This window comes from Penicillium hispanicum (genome assembly GCF_028827665.1).
Source record: "Penicillium hispanicum strain IBT 35686 chromosome Unknown utg000001l_segment0_segment0, whole genome shotgun sequence".
In the NCBI taxonomy this organism is placed as follows: Eukaryota; Fungi; Ascomycota; class Eurotiomycetes; order Eurotiales; family Aspergillaceae; genus Penicillium; species Penicillium hispanicum.
Window position 1 is genome coordinate 424,961 of NW_026623193.1, and position 15,743 is coordinate 440,703.

The window sequence follows — 15,743 nt, forward strand, 5'->3', positions numbered from 1 at the left end:
GTGGAAATGTCGAGGATATCTCATTAGTTGATGGTGTCAACCATAAATTAACAAAGAAGCTATGGTATATTCCTATATTTCTTGTATGCTCTAATTAGTCCCAAATCGCAAGATTAAAGCCGAGCTCGTGCTGGGACCAAATCCACAGCTTCCTGAGCCATTCCCCTGCAATGCCGTCAGTCAGGAAGGTTCGCTATATCAGGTGCGAAACTTACCAAGATGCTTGAAAGCCAGTACCCCCGGCGCCGTAATTGTGAATCACAAGCTTGCCATCAATGTACTCCGGCTCGATTCTCGCACCACCTTCTCGGCTAGCTGCGTGGAGTGAGTGATTGGGGTCTCTATTCAGTCACCAAGCGCGAAGAACACTTACGACGAAATCCAACACCATGCTTGATGATCTTCAGATCTTCCGGCTTACCAAGCTGAGGTACCAAGGCACAGCATTTCTGTTTGATGACTTCTGCGAATTCCAGATCGACTTCGCCATCCCAATTGTTCTTTTGCCGACAGCCACCTAGGATCACGCCGCCCATTCCATCCTTGCCCCGAGGGAAGATATGGGTTGCGTCGGCATCGCGGTGTGGAGCCCGGAAATACATCGTGCGGATGGGGTCTTTTGGACCTTCAACTAGCAAGATTTGACCCTAGTTCCGTAGTGAGAATCTCATTCAGTGAGTTTTGGAGAGATTACATACCCTGGCTGGATAAAGCTTCTTGTCTTCAACCCCGCCAAGTGTGAGGGAGCCCAGTCCAGTACAATTGAACACCGTTGACGCCTGGGGATACATCTTGAACACATCGCGAATGCCAGTAAAGATCTTCCGATGAATCTCAATCCCATGTGAGATGGCTTCCATTTGTAACCTGCGCTTGTCAGCCCTGAAAAATCTCGCCGAAGAATTCGTCCTACCAGGGAAGGTATCGTTGCACATCAAGCACAAACGAAGCCATCTCAAACCCAAAGGCTGCTCCGTTCGGCAGTTCTCCCTTCGCAATGGGTTTCAAGCCGCCAACGAGATCCTCAAACCAGAGCTTTCCAGTTGAGGGGGTCAGAATCCCCACATCTTCAATTGGCTGGTCATAATGGAAGCGGATATCCATCGCCTTGACACCAGAGTCGGGTCTGTCTGTAGAAAGCCGTTGAAACTTCTTGTATGTAATAGAGTCCCATTTCTCCTGTCGGCCATTGTCTGATGAGGCAGGGAACCAATTTGCCCCGCCCCAGTTAGACGTGTAGTCCGGGAATGCGTCGCCTGGTAGATATTTGGCCGCGATGACAATCTTTGCACTCGGATGGCGAGCCTTTAGTTCCAAGGCCGTAGTGAGCCCGACTACTCCAGCTCCAATAATGACATAGAACGCTGTTCGACCAACATTATCATCAGAATGCCCTCTTGTTGATGCGTCCACTTGATCTTACCCATCCTGTGAAGTGTTCGCCGTGCTTTTATCCAGTATTGAATGTGCTCGGATCCAGCCTTCGGAGCTTTCGAGTAGGCTATAAAGTGCCGCTGAGACGATCCACGAGATTCAATAATGCGGGGACTTCCGAGTGTCGCTGGGATTACGACGGAGAGCCGCTCGCCTTCTCGGCGATGGCTAATCTTGCCGGTCTATCTCGGCCCCACAAGCCGAGCTTCCCCCAAATTACATTTGGAGTAGAAACTTGAGTGGCATCTTTCAGCATCTCTATTGCCGGAATATTGATCATTTACGAAAGAAAAGGTACGAAAAAAGATATTTGAGTCTGTCAAGGGTTCTTGTAATCCCACCCACGGTATTCCAACATGAGTATCAGAGCTTCAAGGCCTTCGGGCCGCTGTTGTCGCTATTAACAAGGTTATTTGTCAGTCACACTGTAGTTGTATTTAAAGCTTGAGCCTTGAGCCATGAAGAAGACTTACAGGGCGGCCATCAAATCGATCTCGACATCTGTTCTTGCCGGAAAAGCACTCACGGCCACGCATGTCCGAGCCTTTGCAGTGATCCCCGTCAATTTCACAGAGCTACACCTGGGCCGAGGAACTGAGAGACTTACAGGCTTGGGCTCGGCGTTGAAGACTTCTTCATAGGCGGCATTCATCTCACTGAAGTCATCTATCGATGTGAGATAGATGTTCACCTTGACCACCTGCCGGACATTGGACCCGGCATCCTCAATCACAGCGATGAGGTTCTTCAGGGCTTGTGCCTGTTATCAATGAGCTTCTTGAATACGGCGTGGGAAGAGTTGGAGACCAAGAATCTCACCGTGCGGTCTCGAACTGTCCCTGGAACAAGTTTGTTGGTCTGGGGATCGGTGCCTACAGCGCCCGAGCAGTGTATCATTCCATTGTAAATGATTGCTTGCGATAACAGGCTTCGAGGAGCCGGGGCCCTTTTGGTGAGGACCTTGGAAAGAGTGGGCGCCATGTTGTCTCCTTATTGACTGAGCTGGACTGCGGAAATATCAGAGCAGCAAGTGATGTATTGTTTAAACTGGGTTGATTTACGGAACCAACTGAGGGCCAAGCTACTGATAGGAATCCTTTCTTATCGCCAATGAGATCTTATTGCATAATAATTTGCATTTTCGGGCCGGCTGCCACGCGAACTTATACCCCACTAAGGATAATAATGTCTCTCGGGGTAGTTGGATATTCGCCGACCATGTTCTCACCATGGACGACATATACGGCTGGACTTGACTGGAGTAGTACTATCGGCGAATAATTGCAGGCTCCACCACTCAAAAAGTTTCAAAAAGCCTCATAGTTGATCTCATTAACAGCCTTTCAGCTGGGGCTTCTATTTAACATTTCACGCTCCGTGTCTATATCGATCACGTAGTTGATAGGCCTCCCTGTAGTAAGAAACCTTCCCAGGTTGTCCAAATTGACCTTCTCGAAGTTCTGCCAGCTTGTGGACGAGCAAACCCCGATATGAGGAAGAAGAGTCACCTTCCAGTTGTCTTTCAGTCTCGCGTTGACACCCGGTTCCACTTCGTGCACATCTAGTGCTGCTCCAACAACTGTCCCTTGATCAAGGGCCGCCAGTAAGGCATTCTCGTCAATCATCTTCCCTCTGGCAATGTTGACTACCCTCAAACCTGTCTTTTTGGCAAGACAAAACTCTTTGGCTGAGAGCATATGGTGTGTTTCGTCCGAGTAAGGAGCAGCAAGGACGATGCAGTCCACCTCGGGAATCATCTCGCTGACACGAGAATAGTAAGTCGCGCCGTTCTTCAAGGTCTTTTCCGCATCGTGCTTTTGCCGTGGACCTTGATAGTGAATTTTCATGCCCCAGGATGACTCGCACTTTTGAGCAATTGCCAGTCCAATGTCACCAAGACCCACGATTCCTAGTGACTGGCCACACGGATCGCTGGCGGTAAACCCAAGCTCACGGCTTGCATCCCAGTCGTAGCGCGCACACCACTGGGAGTATGACAGGTAGCGAAAGGCGTCCAGAACCAGGAAGCATGCGGTGTTGGCTACAGCTTCCGTACATGCACCCGGTGTGTTACAGAACCAGATTCCCCGAGCTGCGATGCCGGCGACGTCAGACGCATCGTAGCCATGCCCGCTACAGCAGATGATCCGCAGCGAGGGAGGCAGATGAGGCACCACCTCTGACGCAAAGGGACGTTGCGAGGCCAGTTTGCCCACTTTGTGCCACCCGGTGCGCACGATAGCCACGACGTTGGAGTATGCACCTCCGGGCTTCAAGCGCTCAATAAACTGCGCGATCGAATCGCAATCATAGTAGAGAAGATTGAACTTTCGTGCCAGCGCTTCACGGCGTGCAGTATCGACGGCCTGCACAGGCGATTCAATGAAGAGAATGTCTGGCTTCTCTCCCATTTTGAGCATCAAGTTTGTGTCTAGTGAAACTTCTTCTTTGGCTGTACCGAGAAAGCCAAATTATGTTCTAGGTGAGATGGTGTTCCCCAATCATTCGGAGGACTCGACGTGGCGATGGTCGGACTCGGCAAGGGCTTATCGCGAAGGGAGATTCGGGGTAAAAACCCCGACTTCGCCTGGATCCCAGAGATAAGCCGGTCGCGACTCTCGGTAGAATCTCGCAAAAGCCGAGTAGCCAGTTGGTGCTTCGACTAGTCTTGACACTGGTTGAAAAGACATCATTCTGATACGGTAAGGCACCGGACTTCTCTTAACATGGCCATGGTTGCCAGCTTGGTCACTTCCATCTTACCCAGTGTCTGGGATTTTGGGTGAACCCAACCCAACGGAGTATAGGACCAAGGATTGCTTGACAGATATCAACCCGAATTTGTCTCTGGATGTTATCGTCCATGGGATTCGATTTCTGATTGGTTTGGTGAGGGTGACTCTGAACTCCAGGAATGGCATGTAGGACGACTCTTCCGTGGCAGAAAGAACCGGAAGCAAGCGTGGATGCGAATGAGGATATACCATATTGATACGTCCGAGACCGATGCTGGCATTGGCACTTGGTGCATCCGACTTGGCCATAAGAAAGATGTCAACATGCCAAAGTATACGTGGGTCTACATTGGGAAAGCGCCCATCTGCTTATGTAATGCCCTAGCGATTGCCCAGGTGCGCACGCTGTCTCTATCTCTCCATCTCGACCGATGAGCAACTGTAACCAACTTGAATGATGTAGGTAAGCTTTACCGACATTCCATACTGCTGCTGAAAGCGATGCGGCCACGCATTGAAGTCGCACCATGCAAGTTTTGTCAGAGACGGTTTGCCCGAAGAGAACATCTACTCCGTCATGAGCGGACTCGTGCGTGATTCCCTTCCAGTATTCTCCACGGAGCTGCCAATGTCAATCATTAACATGAACAGACACGCGTGAAAAGCCCTTTTGCTGCCGCTGTGGCAAAAGCTTCACTCGACGGTACGTGCGAGCTGATCTACAGACCCTAAGACATCGGGCTGAGCAAGGATAGTGATCTGCTGTCTCGTCACTTGAAACTCAAAGGCGACCCCTCCTATCATGGAGAGGTTAGCAACTCCCTTGAAAATGACATGACCCAAGGTTCGCTGCTTGGCTCACAGCTCGATGGTGCTGAAAAATCCCCAGTGGAAGCTGGTGGAGCAGCTGAAGCTGCACGGTCACCAGATCCGAATGGCCAGCCTCACGCTGCACCGGCCACTGCTCAGGCAGATTCTTTGAATAATGCGGGAAACTCTCAGGAAATCAACGTTACCGATCCCGCCCTGCTCCCTCCAGGATCTGCTCAAGAATTTCTGGATGAAAATGTGCGGGACCTCAACATTCTATGGGGTAGCATGGATGCCAACTTTCCCCTGGAAGGGCTGGAATTTGGAATCCCGAATGAACTCATCTCTCTTCCTGGATTCGATATGCCGGAAACGACGCCATCCGGACTCTCAGGTCCGCCCACTAACGAGACACCTCATGAACCCACACCAGAGAGCCCACCGTCGGATGATGATGCATCGCTTTCCAACTTTCGGCTTCCATCGCTACAAAGGAATGAGGCTAACTCCCAGGACATAGACAATATCCCACAAGACCAGGGCTCCAACCAAGACCTCGGAGGCTATGAACCCAGCTATCCCTGGCGTATTGGCAAAGAGGACTACCGGTGTATTTTGATGCAGATCCATATTGTCCGTCATATTCTCCCGGTGTCTTTCAATTTGCCCTCGAAGTATGTCTTTTGCAGATATATCGAGGGCTTTTTCACCGGCAGTCATGGGCATCTGCCCTTTTTACACTTACCCACCGTGTCAATCGCGAATCTGTCGCTCCCTTTGACCTTGGCAATCATGGCTATGGGGGCACAATACCGCTTTGAACGAGAACGAGCAGTCACCTTCTACAAGGCGTCACGGTCGTTGATCGATCACCACATCAGCGTATACGCACAATCAAACTCAATTTACACCCCGCGGTCTCATGTGGAAAATCTCGACTGTGCAGGGAAACCCCATTTTGAGATTCTGCAGGCTCAGATCATCCTGACCACCTTGGGCACCTGGGGAAATCATGATCTACTCCATGATTCACTAGGGATCGCCGGCCAGATGTCGCTCTACCTGCGGGATAGTGGGCTTCTCCAACATGATCGCCACTCTGATGATGGATTATGGAGCACCTGGATCCAAGAGGAAGGCCAACGACGTACCAAATTCATTGCTTACATGATTTGCAACAACCAAACGATTCTTTATAACATGCCGCCAAGAATCTTGAACAGCGAAATCAGTTCAATCTATCTCCCATGTCCCGAGGAACTTTGGCGAGCTTCAAATGCTGCCGAATGGAAATCCGTCCGGTCAAAATGGCCACACTGCATCTCCTTTGGAGATGGCTACGGCCAATTGTTCCGACACAAACCAATTCACCGCGAGAATCTCCGCCTGTCTTCCTTTGGCAACTTCATTCTCATGCATGGTCTGTTCCAGCATATCTACCTGGCATGGGAATCATCATTCTGCATTCCCATGCCTGCAGCAGGGCAACCCATCTCCCTGCCCTACGAATTCCTCACCCGATTCCATACCGCGCTAAGACGATGGCAAAAAAGTTGGGAGGCTAGCTCCGACCCTTCTATCACACCCTCCTCTCCAAAGGGACCACTAGGATTCAACGCGACAGCCATCTTCCGCATCGCATGCATCAGACTCCACTTCAACCTCGGCCCGCACCGCAACCTCGGAACCGGCAATCCAGAAGCCATCGCATCGGCCTTCTGCAATGCGCCACGGCCGGCGCAGACTCCCCAAATCTATCACGCAGTGCTGCAGTCCATCCATGCGCTTTCCATCCCCGTCCGTCTGGGAGTCGAGTACGTCGCCAGAACACAGACTCTGACCTGGAGCACGATCCATTCCCTCTGCAACCTGGAATGCGCGCTGTTCCTGTGCAAATGGCTCGAGACGCTAGCCCTGGACCCCACGGATCTCCATCGGGACACGAGACGTCTGCTGAGGATCATCACCAGCGTCCTCCGGGAAGCAGACCTGGCGCAGCCCGGTGATCATGTAGGTGAATTCGGGAGCGAGCAGCTCCGGCGGATGGGGGCGACGCTGGTCCGATTACTCTCGGAGATATTGAAGGGAACACATGTCTTTGAGATGATGCATGTGTTCTATGAGTCGCTTCGGACCTATGCCAATCTGCTTGAGAATAACCTCGATTCGGATATGGCGGAGTGAGAACGAAAGGGGGGTTTGGTATATTTAGATAAGGAATACTTGTAAGCAGCTGGAACTACCGGTCAATGAGCAGTTCGTTCGTGAGAGGACGGCTCCTCGGAATTTATTGTGGACTACATATGAAGCACATACACACGGACACAGAGCTCAGTTTATGTTCCCAGGAGGCTCCAAAATAAAGTCAAGATTGACTATCAAGAATGGTCTATGTTACTTCTTCAATATCAACCCTGTTCGTCTAATACCTGCAGATCAAAGAAAGAAGAACGTTAGAAAGGCTGAAAGGGGTATCTGCAATATAATCAATCAACATTCCACACGAGTCTAGTTCATCAAGGCACCGTCTCCTCCAAGCCCATTCCACGTCCAATTTTCCGGATCAAAGCACGCTTGAGGAACGCCTCGCGCGCAAGACCACGGGTATGTCGGGACCAAGAGTCCACGCCGATGACGCCGCGGACCAATGCCGCCTGGAGAGCATACAAGGCGTGCTGGAGGCCTTGTTCGTCTGCAACCAAATCGTACAGCTGCTTCCCGACCACTGTAGGAGCAACGAGGACCTCATCAATGGGGGGCAGGCCGGATGGTGGCTCTGAGGATGCGACAGCAGCGGATGAAGCTTGGACCGATGCTGAGCGGGCTTGCGCATCGGCGATGGTTGCATCTGCGCGGTGAATTGATTGCTGCAAGACGGCTGTGTTGGACTGCAACGTTGCATTCAACGAGTTGAGCGCCGTGACCTCGCCTTGCAGTTTCGACATGGCGGTTTGTAGGGAATGCGACTGCGCGACGAGGGATTGCGCCGCCGTGTCGGACTGCACAGCGTGATTCTGGAGTGTTTCTGCGAGGGTTTTCGAGACTGCATGCAACAGTGCGTCTTTCTCTGGATTTGGTGGGATCGGGGGAGCTGGTCCTGGAGTGAATGACGGGAGCTCCAACTCGAACGGGGAGGTTAGGAGATCGGGGGTCTCGTTCTTCGGCGCTGGCACTGCAGGGGGTGGGCGCTGGTACCCTGTTGGATACGGCGAGTGTTGCGGATAGGGGGGTCCAGGTGGTGGTGGCTGCGGTGGTAGAGACTGGTATCCCGAATGCTGCGATGTCGCAGCGTAAGGTGGCTGTTGTTGAATGGGTTGCTGTTGCGGAGGTAACCCAGGGGGGTACTGTTCAGCGCGGCGAGGGAAATATTGCTGTTGAGAGCCAGTGATAGGGCTAATTGGTCCAAAGCTGGTTCGATTGTATGCTTCATGGCCTTGTGGCGGCGGCGATAAAGGATGCCCCGCTGGGTACTGGGTTGAAATTTGCGGCGGGGAGAATTGATGGGGTACTCGACTGCCTTGGCTAGGTGCTTGCATGTAGTTTTGTCCAGAACTTCGTCTATGGTCATGCTCTTTTGGTGGAAGCGGGGGAAGTGGCGGCGGTGATCGATATCGCTCCGCCGGCTGTCCCAGCGGTTGTTGCGGTTCAGCACCTGCTCCCATTTTCGAAGGGAGCTGTGGAGGACTCTGAGTGGTGGGAGCCGGGGATCGTGTCTGCATTTGAGACGAATGGCCGACGCTGGGTGGGAGAGGTGGTAATGGCGGGGGAGTTTGGGTCTGCTGAGGCTGGGGTGGAGGTATTACGGGCCGTCGATATTGGACTGGAGGTTCCTTGGCAAATACGTCGCGGAGAATAGAGAGTAGATCGGTAAGAGTTGATCTCTGTAATGGAGACGCAACATGGTCAGTCGAGTGCCATTTGGTATCAGTAGGGTGACTGCAACTCACATCCCACGCCTCGGCCCAGTGCGCCAGGTAGTGGTGATACACTCGGCCCTCCAGCGTGACATGCTGTCCCATTCGAACAGCCATATCCTGTGTCGGAGTCACGTAGACTATTGGAGGCTCCCGGGGGTAGGTATTGGGGATCCAAAGTGCGATGGGGAATCGGTACGTGCTGCCCCGAAAGGCGACAGGCAGCGTACCCGCAAGGAGGAGGAGAAGAGCTGAGAAGCCATTCTCGTGGGCTAATAATGGGAGATACTTCAGTATATCGATTAGATGCATCGAGGTGGACAACTCACTGTATACGTCGGTGCGAGGAGAGAGCGAGGGGTACTGGGCGAGCGCGTTGGCAACGTCATGATAGGCACGGTTGGGATCATGATAGGTCTGTTTGGGGTCGTAATGGTCCTGAAAGTCGTCAGTGAAGTGGTCTCCGGTCGCCACGATCACAACGTCACCTACCTTGGACAAAACCGAGTAGAGCCAGGTGAGTGTCCGCTGGGGAACCGCCATGGTGGGAGCTGCAGCGGGCAAGTTGCGGGTTGAGAGTCGCCGCGGTGTCCTCCGCACCGCGTCCCCGCGGGCTTGGCGCGGATCGTCCTTGACTCGCTCAACCTCGCAGCCTCGCAGCCCCCAGGACTTGGGTGATTTCAAATTCTTCTCGAGGTTGAAGCGCCCATTCACGTCTATCTCTCTTGATAGAAATCACACTCTTGTGAGTGATGACCTTTCTCCAAGCGCCAGGCTGGATATATACTACATGCTAACAATATACGCCCAAGGACACTAGGTGAGAACCTACAATCCATTCGCCTCTAACTCTTGGCCATGGAGCCAAAGGGGCCAACCGACCACACTCGCCAACCTCAGATCATACCCTTGCCAGGGGAGCTCCCGGACGTGAAGCGCGATGCCGCCAAGGCCTTCGAAGTCCTCCAAGCTGGTGGTGTTATCATCACCCCCACCGACGTCGGATACGGCATGATGGCCGCCAGCGCCGAAGGCATTGAGCGGGCATTCGCGGCCAAGAATCGCCAACTGGGCCATTCGCTCGGCGTGATCGGCACCTACGCCCTGCACACGAAGCTGCACGATCTGCCCGTGGAGAAGTACAAGATCACCCGAACCCTCTCCGAAGAAATGGGGGTCACGATAGCCGTGGTTGCGACGATGAAAGAGACAGCCCAGCACTTGCTCCCTAGTGTGGACAAGGTCACCAAGAAGGGCACGCTGGGCATCGCGATTTCCGAGGGCCCGTTCCAGCGGGAACTGGGGCGCCTCAACGACGCGCATGGCCAGATCATGATTGGCAGCAGTGCCAACTTGACCGGCCAAGGGCAGAAGTTCGTCATCCAGGATATCGAGCCCGAGGTCATCGCAGCTGCGGATCTTGTGGTGGATTATGGAAGGCAGAAGTGGCATGGTTATGGACGGGCCGGCACCACGATTGACCTGGACAACGAGCGTGTTCTACGCATTGGAGCTAACTACGAAGTCATTCGCGAAAAACTGATCCATTGGTTTGGATGGACCCTGCCCGAGGACCCTGACTTTAGTGCTGAAGGACAGAAGCGAGTGGGTGTCTCGATCAAGTTGGATACGGACACGTGAAGTATAGCATTGGACGTGAGGGCAGAATCATTGAGCGACCTGGATATTCACTGCTGGACATTCAAATGCATGCTCCTTCTAATGGGGACTGCGACCTGTCTGGGGCCATATCTCGTAAGACTCACTCTCCGATACTGGAATTCTTCCACTAAGACACCTCGACCAGAATTTTCATCCAAAAAAAATAAATAAATAAATGAAAATAAAAAAGAAAAAAAAAATCAACTAGCAATAAACTTTTTCCTCCTTTTTAGTGCAGCCCTCGATACAGTCAGACAAGATCCCGCCAGTGCCCGAGTACAGCCGATTCGACCTTTCTCGCTCGCAGGATTTTCCAGATGGGGCGACGTTGGTCTTGCTACAGTCTCATCGTAGGTTTGGTAGGCCTGGCCAGCCTAAAGAAATTGACTATTAAAAGCTAATCCTCCTTATGACCGATGTTCAGCTTTGCACGCCGCATCGCTTGATTGCCACCGCGGTGGAACTGGTGTGTTGGTGTTATTGCCGTGGCTGTGTCCACGATTTTAGTGCGGCTCTCCACTCTACTACTGGGAGGTATGGAGCTCGTGTGCTCGCCGATGCTACGCCACGCAGACTTTGCACCCAATTCCCAGTACCGATGAATCTCTTGCAGGGTTAGATATCTAATTATGACACAAAGAAGAAAAAATGGCAGAGAACAGCGGGGTCGTTAGTCTATATGAACGCATTTTATGGCAGCGCCGGTATACCGACGCGATGTCTCCAGTCCAACTCCAAAGAACAAGTCATTAAGAATGTATATACAACACCAGCCGTGTCCACTAGACCACCTTTTGGATATCCGTACTCGGTGCACCCATCCCGCCGTCGCCGGAAGTATGACTCGCGCGCGACGATCCAGAATGCGGGGCGGCGGGCTCCTCGAACTGCGTCGTGAACTCCGTGGTGACCATGATATCGTTGTTTCCCGTCATAATGCCGTTCTTGCTGTCGTTCGAGTCCCGCGCATTCGTGAGCTCGACCCAGGTCAGGTCCTCGTCGGCACGGCCGAGCGGCTTGCGGTCGCCGTACGCTTGCGAGTGGTTGCCGACGCCGGATCGGTTGGTGCCGTAGGCGGCGTAGGCGTGAGGGCTTTGGTAGTAGGGGTTGGAGGGCTTTTTGCTGGTTAGGCCTAGGTGCTGGAGGACACGTTCCATCAGAGGGCGGATGGGGGGAACACAGCCCACGATCACGACGATCCAGGCTTCGGTGGATGCCCAGATGAGGAGGGAGGATTGGGCATCTGCGAGTGTGAGAGAGGTGAGTTTGGGTAGGGGAGGTTGGCTGGGGGTCGGCTAGGCACGTACAAGTGACATCGCTGGTCTCGGTCAAGGCCTTGAGTTCGTAGCATTTGAAGGCGGAGCAGACGGCCGCTCTGTTGGAGACAGTCTGGTGATTAGCAGGGAGATTTCATTGGTCGAATGGTTTTGCATGCAGGCCACTTACACCCATCCCAGTCCCATCAGAATGGACAGGGCGATCTTGATGCGCACTTTCATCTGGAGCCTCCAGAACAGATGGATCGGGTATGTGGCCAGGGCGGCATCACAGAAGACGTTGAAACCTGGACCAAAGGTCAGCCATCGCGGACGATTCAGCATTTCGCAGACCCAACGTACTCGCTTGAAAGAATGAGTAGTCCTGGTTCATCTTGCGGCCCGGATTGCACGTTCCCGGGACCGCGTCGTTCCACAGCTTCTCCATTGGCGTACATTGGCCCAAGATGGTGCCCATGACGGTGACATTGACTGCGAAGATCAAGACGCCCAGCACGATCAACGGCCAGGGTTTGTTCACGTGGCGGCCACGGACTTGCATCAAAAAGGCCAGGATCGCGAGTTTACCCAGCATACTGGCAGCGATGGCCAGGACTTGGAAGGTCCATCCCCAGTGCAAAGCAGCGACTTGTTGTTCGGGGGTCAGATCGGTGAAATGCGAACCCATGCCCGCATTCACGGACAGCTGAAGGAAGATCTGCGCGGTTGACTGGGTAGCCTATGCAAGGGAGATGGTGAGTATGGCATCGTCCACGAGATTCAAGCTAGATCCAAGCCATTGTTGGCGAGACCAAGCATCGCGTACTTACCACCGTCAGCGCGGCGAGCGCAAAATCCCATCGAAAGCGACCGACGAACTTCAGATTACTCAAGAAGCGCAGCGTCAAGAAGACCAGACCGAGGACGGTCTCTGTCCAGGACACCGCCAGGATCGCGACCGACATGCCCTGTGCCATGACTGCGGAGAACTTCGCGAACCGTCGTGTGCAATGTCCCCATGCCACTCAAGGGTGCAACAGCAGACGAACCAGTCGGGCATTTGGGGGTTATGATAGAAGTGCGTGGGCTGGATCTAGCATCGGGATGGTGAGTGGGAACAGGCGACCAGCGAATGGGCGCGAGTCAAGCAGGCGACCCAACGATCGATCCCAGTATAAATTAGCCTCGCATCCTGCCGCAATCTGCGATTGTGGCCACGCACCTCGAAGTTTATCCCTTCGGTGAAGGAAATCGCCAAATGCCTCAAAGAGCCAATCAATGAGATTCCATTCCTCCTTCCCCTCGACTCCCGCTGGCCGTCCCATGGTATGAAGACTCTCGGTTGGAAGCCTCGTTGCCATGAATTCCGGGCTGGTCAGCTCCTCTTCCCCACCCCCCCCCCCCCAGAAACTGCTACATAGCGGAGCCATAAATGCCGGTTCCTGCATTAGAAGAGCTTGCCTGGCCCCGGGGCCAGAGAAGGAGCGCGGTGACCAACATATTCCTCGAGCGATCGCCTTCTGGAATACGGCCGGGAAGAGGTGTCGTCCCGAGAAGCGGCCGGCGTATACAAGGTTGCATGGGCGTGTACCCACTACAATCATCACTGCAATCAACTCTCCAATCAATCACAATCGCCCCGGAGGGGTCTTTTCTCCTCCGGTGGACCGGCAGGACGCCACGAACCCACCCCGGGGCGAGCCAGAGGTGGCAAGATCGACAGAGGATCGTGGATCAGGGACTATCATCTGGGGCGGAAAGCCAATTATGGACCGTGGTGCGATTCATGGATTGCGACTAGCAGGGATGCTTGCGAGAAGAGCCATTTGATCGATTGACGCTAAAGACCGAATGAGGCCGTTTAGGCGTGCGCCTGCAGATATTCGCGCAACCTAATTGCTGGAAAACGCTTCGGCCATTGTTATAGGGCCATCGGCCACGCAGCGGAGACCGGCAATATGGGAGATAGATGAATTCAATTCGTTCCAGATTATACACTAATTAAACCGGGTCTTGTCGCAGCCGTGCCCGGTGGGCGCCGCCTCTTCTCCAATACCTGCAAGTGAGCAGAGATGTAACTTCGGGTCGGCGGGCGCGATTCGTCGTTCTCCAATGCGTACTCGCAGTCGGGGATTTTACTCCAGTCCAGCAGCGCGGAAGAGATTTGCATGGTGGAGCCAGACTCGGATCTCCTTGCCCTTGAAGTAGAAGGGGAGATAAAGCAGGTAGACGACCACGTTGATCGCGGCAACCGTCATGAACACAGACAACGTGCCACACGAATCGATGAAGTCGTTGACCACCCACGTCCAGATCCAGGCAATGCAGCTCTTGAGCGCGGCAATGGTGATCATGATCTCAACCGAGAGCTGCGCGTTACGAAAGTTAGCCCCCAGCCTCATTTTTTAGCCTTTTGGATTCTACCATCGATGCGGAGCGGCGAAATCCGAAACATACCTCTTTGTGGCAGTCGAGCGCGTAGTTCATGCCGAGCGTAGTCCCCATTTGGCTGCCCACCGACAGTACGCCGGCGCCGACGACGGGCATGGCCCAGTGCATCTGGTGCTGGTAGGACAGACCGAACCAGAGCGCACCGAAAAAGGTGAAGAATGCGGCGACCAGGCAAGTCGGCAGACGCATCTCCGGCTCCCGAATGCCGTGGTTGCGCTTGGTGAAGAAGTTGGCAATCCAGTCACCACACGGGCCGGAGAAGTAGACGCCAAAGAGCGAGCCGACGAAGGGAGACAAAAAGAACAGACCCTGCGCGTCCGAGTTGAAGTTGTAGGGAGGCGGCGTAAACAGCTGGGCCACGACTGCACCCAGGATGACGTTCCAGCTGAGAGCCAGACCGTAGACGAAGCAGGACCACACAACGGTCGGGTACGCCAGCAGCACCCACGGGCGCAGGAAGACATGGCGCAAATTCACGTTCGGGTCACCCTTGCTCCAGAACTTCAGCTCCTGCAGCCAGGTTTTCTTGGGCACGGGGCTGAGCTCGTCAACGGAGATGCGCTCCTTCTCCTTGCCCGAGCCGGGGCTGGTAGGCCGCGACGGGGGCAGGATCTGGGGACGAGGTCCGGTGTACTTCGTCTCCGGCATGAAGAAGAAGATCGAGAGCATGTTGGCAGCGATGAAAATGGCCACAATCCAGAAGGCCCAGCCCATTCCCAACGCCTGGACAATGAAGCCCGAGAACATCGGACCGAGCTCATTGCCTCCTAGGACCGCCAAACCGTAGAGCGCGACCAGCTCGCCACGGTTGTGCAGGAAGAACATGTCCGTCACGGTCGACGGCACGATCGACTCGATCGGGGCTTCCCAGGCGCCGAGAAAGGCGCGGCCCACAATAAAGGTCGTGTAGTTCTCGTCGGATGCAACGGCCAGCCAGATACATCCCAGGATCATCAGGAAAGACGAGGCCACATACACCGGGCGACGGCCGTACTTCACAGCGAACGGCATCCAGACCGTGTTCCACACGCCCTGGTTGATGAGACAAGCACCGTTCGCATACGACAGCTGCTGCGTGGTCTTGCCGAAGGTCTTCGAGAGCTGGTTCATGCCTGCGTCGCAGTCGTTAGTTGCCATCTTCCGCAGCCAACCGTTGCTCTTCTCGCATCACACGTACCGGCAGCCATGATCGGGCCCGTCACGGCACCCATGAACGCATACCAACAGCCGTTGAACAGCGCAATGCTCTTCTTCAGCGTAGGCCAGTTCAACGGGTCGTTGGGGTCATTGGTCGACGGTTGAGGGACGAGCAGCACGCGCTTATCGCCTCGAGTCCGATGCTTCAACTGGGAACCATCGACCAATTCATTGATGGAGCCCTCATCGAACAGAATCTCCGTGCCAGGCGCGGCACGTAGCTGGGCGACCTCGTCATCTACCTGGTTCGCCATGGGGGGATGATCGCAAAGGAGTGTCGAAGA

The 15,743-nt window shown here is 54.0% G+C and overlaps 7 protein-coding genes across 7 annotated transcripts; 2 read left to right on the forward strand and 5 right to left on the reverse strand.

Annotated features, from left to right (window-relative positions):
- Window positions 1-113: 113 nt before the first annotated feature.
- N7459_000167 (uncharacterized protein) lies at window positions 114-2,415 on the reverse strand (the record flags this gene model as incomplete). The annotated part of the gene is made up of 9 exons (XM_056939352.1): window positions 114-165; window positions 216-315; window positions 374-647; window positions 699-867; window positions 914-1,364; window positions 1,424-1,602; window positions 1,776-1,831; window positions 2,042-2,194; window positions 2,254-2,415. The coding sequence occupies 9 exons, from the start codon at window positions 2,413-2,415 to the stop codon at window positions 114-116; spliced, it is 1,596 nt and encodes a 531-aa protein (XP_056803632.1).
- A 362-nt stretch (window positions 2,416-2,777) lies between these two features.
- On the reverse strand, window positions 2,778-3,845 carry N7459_000168 (D-mandelate dehydrogenase-like dehydrogenase; the record flags this gene model as incomplete). The annotated part of the gene is made up of 1 exon (XM_056939353.1): window positions 2,778-3,845. The coding sequence occupies one exon, from the start codon at window positions 3,843-3,845 to the stop codon at window positions 2,778-2,780; it is 1,068 nt and encodes a 355-aa protein (XP_056803633.1).
- A 1,158-nt stretch (window positions 3,846-5,003) lies between these two features.
- Window positions 5,004-7,163, forward strand: N7459_000169 (fungal specific transcription factor domain-containing protein; the record flags this gene model as incomplete). Its single annotated transcript, XM_056939354.1, has 1 exon — window positions 5,004-7,163. The coding sequence occupies one exon, from the start codon at window positions 5,004-5,006 to the stop codon at window positions 7,161-7,163; it is 2,160 nt and encodes a 719-aa protein (XP_056803634.1).
- Window positions 7,164-7,495: 332 nt separating this feature from the next.
- N7459_000170 (uncharacterized protein) lies at window positions 7,496-9,436 on the reverse strand (the record flags this gene model as incomplete). The annotated part of the gene is made up of 1 exon (XM_056939355.1): window positions 7,496-9,436. One exon carries the CDS (start codon window positions 9,434-9,436, stop codon window positions 7,496-7,498), a length of 1,941 nt encoding a protein of 646 aa, XP_056803635.1.
- A 315-nt stretch (window positions 9,437-9,751) lies between these two features.
- Window positions 9,752-10,534, forward strand: N7459_000171 (L-threonylcarbamoyladenylate synthase; the record flags this gene model as incomplete). Its single annotated transcript, XM_056939356.1, has 1 exon — window positions 9,752-10,534. The coding sequence occupies one exon, from the start codon at window positions 9,752-9,754 to the stop codon at window positions 10,532-10,534; it is 783 nt and encodes a 260-aa protein (XP_056803636.1).
- Window positions 10,535-11,337: 803 nt separating this feature from the next.
- Window positions 11,338-12,788, reverse strand: N7459_000172 (uncharacterized protein; the record flags this gene model as incomplete). Its single annotated transcript, XM_056939357.1, has 4 exons — window positions 11,338-11,839; window positions 12,002-12,119; window positions 12,175-12,550; window positions 12,642-12,788. The coding sequence occupies 4 exons, from the start codon at window positions 12,786-12,788 to the stop codon at window positions 11,338-11,340; spliced, it is 1,143 nt and encodes a 380-aa protein (XP_056803637.1).
- A 1,158-nt stretch (window positions 12,789-13,946) lies between these two features.
- On the reverse strand, window positions 13,947-15,713 carry N7459_000173 (uncharacterized protein; the record flags this gene model as incomplete). The annotated part of the gene is made up of 3 exons (XM_056939358.1): window positions 13,947-14,180; window positions 14,269-15,374; window positions 15,440-15,713. 3 exons carry the CDS (start codon window positions 15,711-15,713, stop codon window positions 13,947-13,949), a joined length of 1,614 nt encoding a protein of 537 aa, XP_056803638.1.
- Window positions 15,714-15,743: the final 30 nt, after the last annotated feature.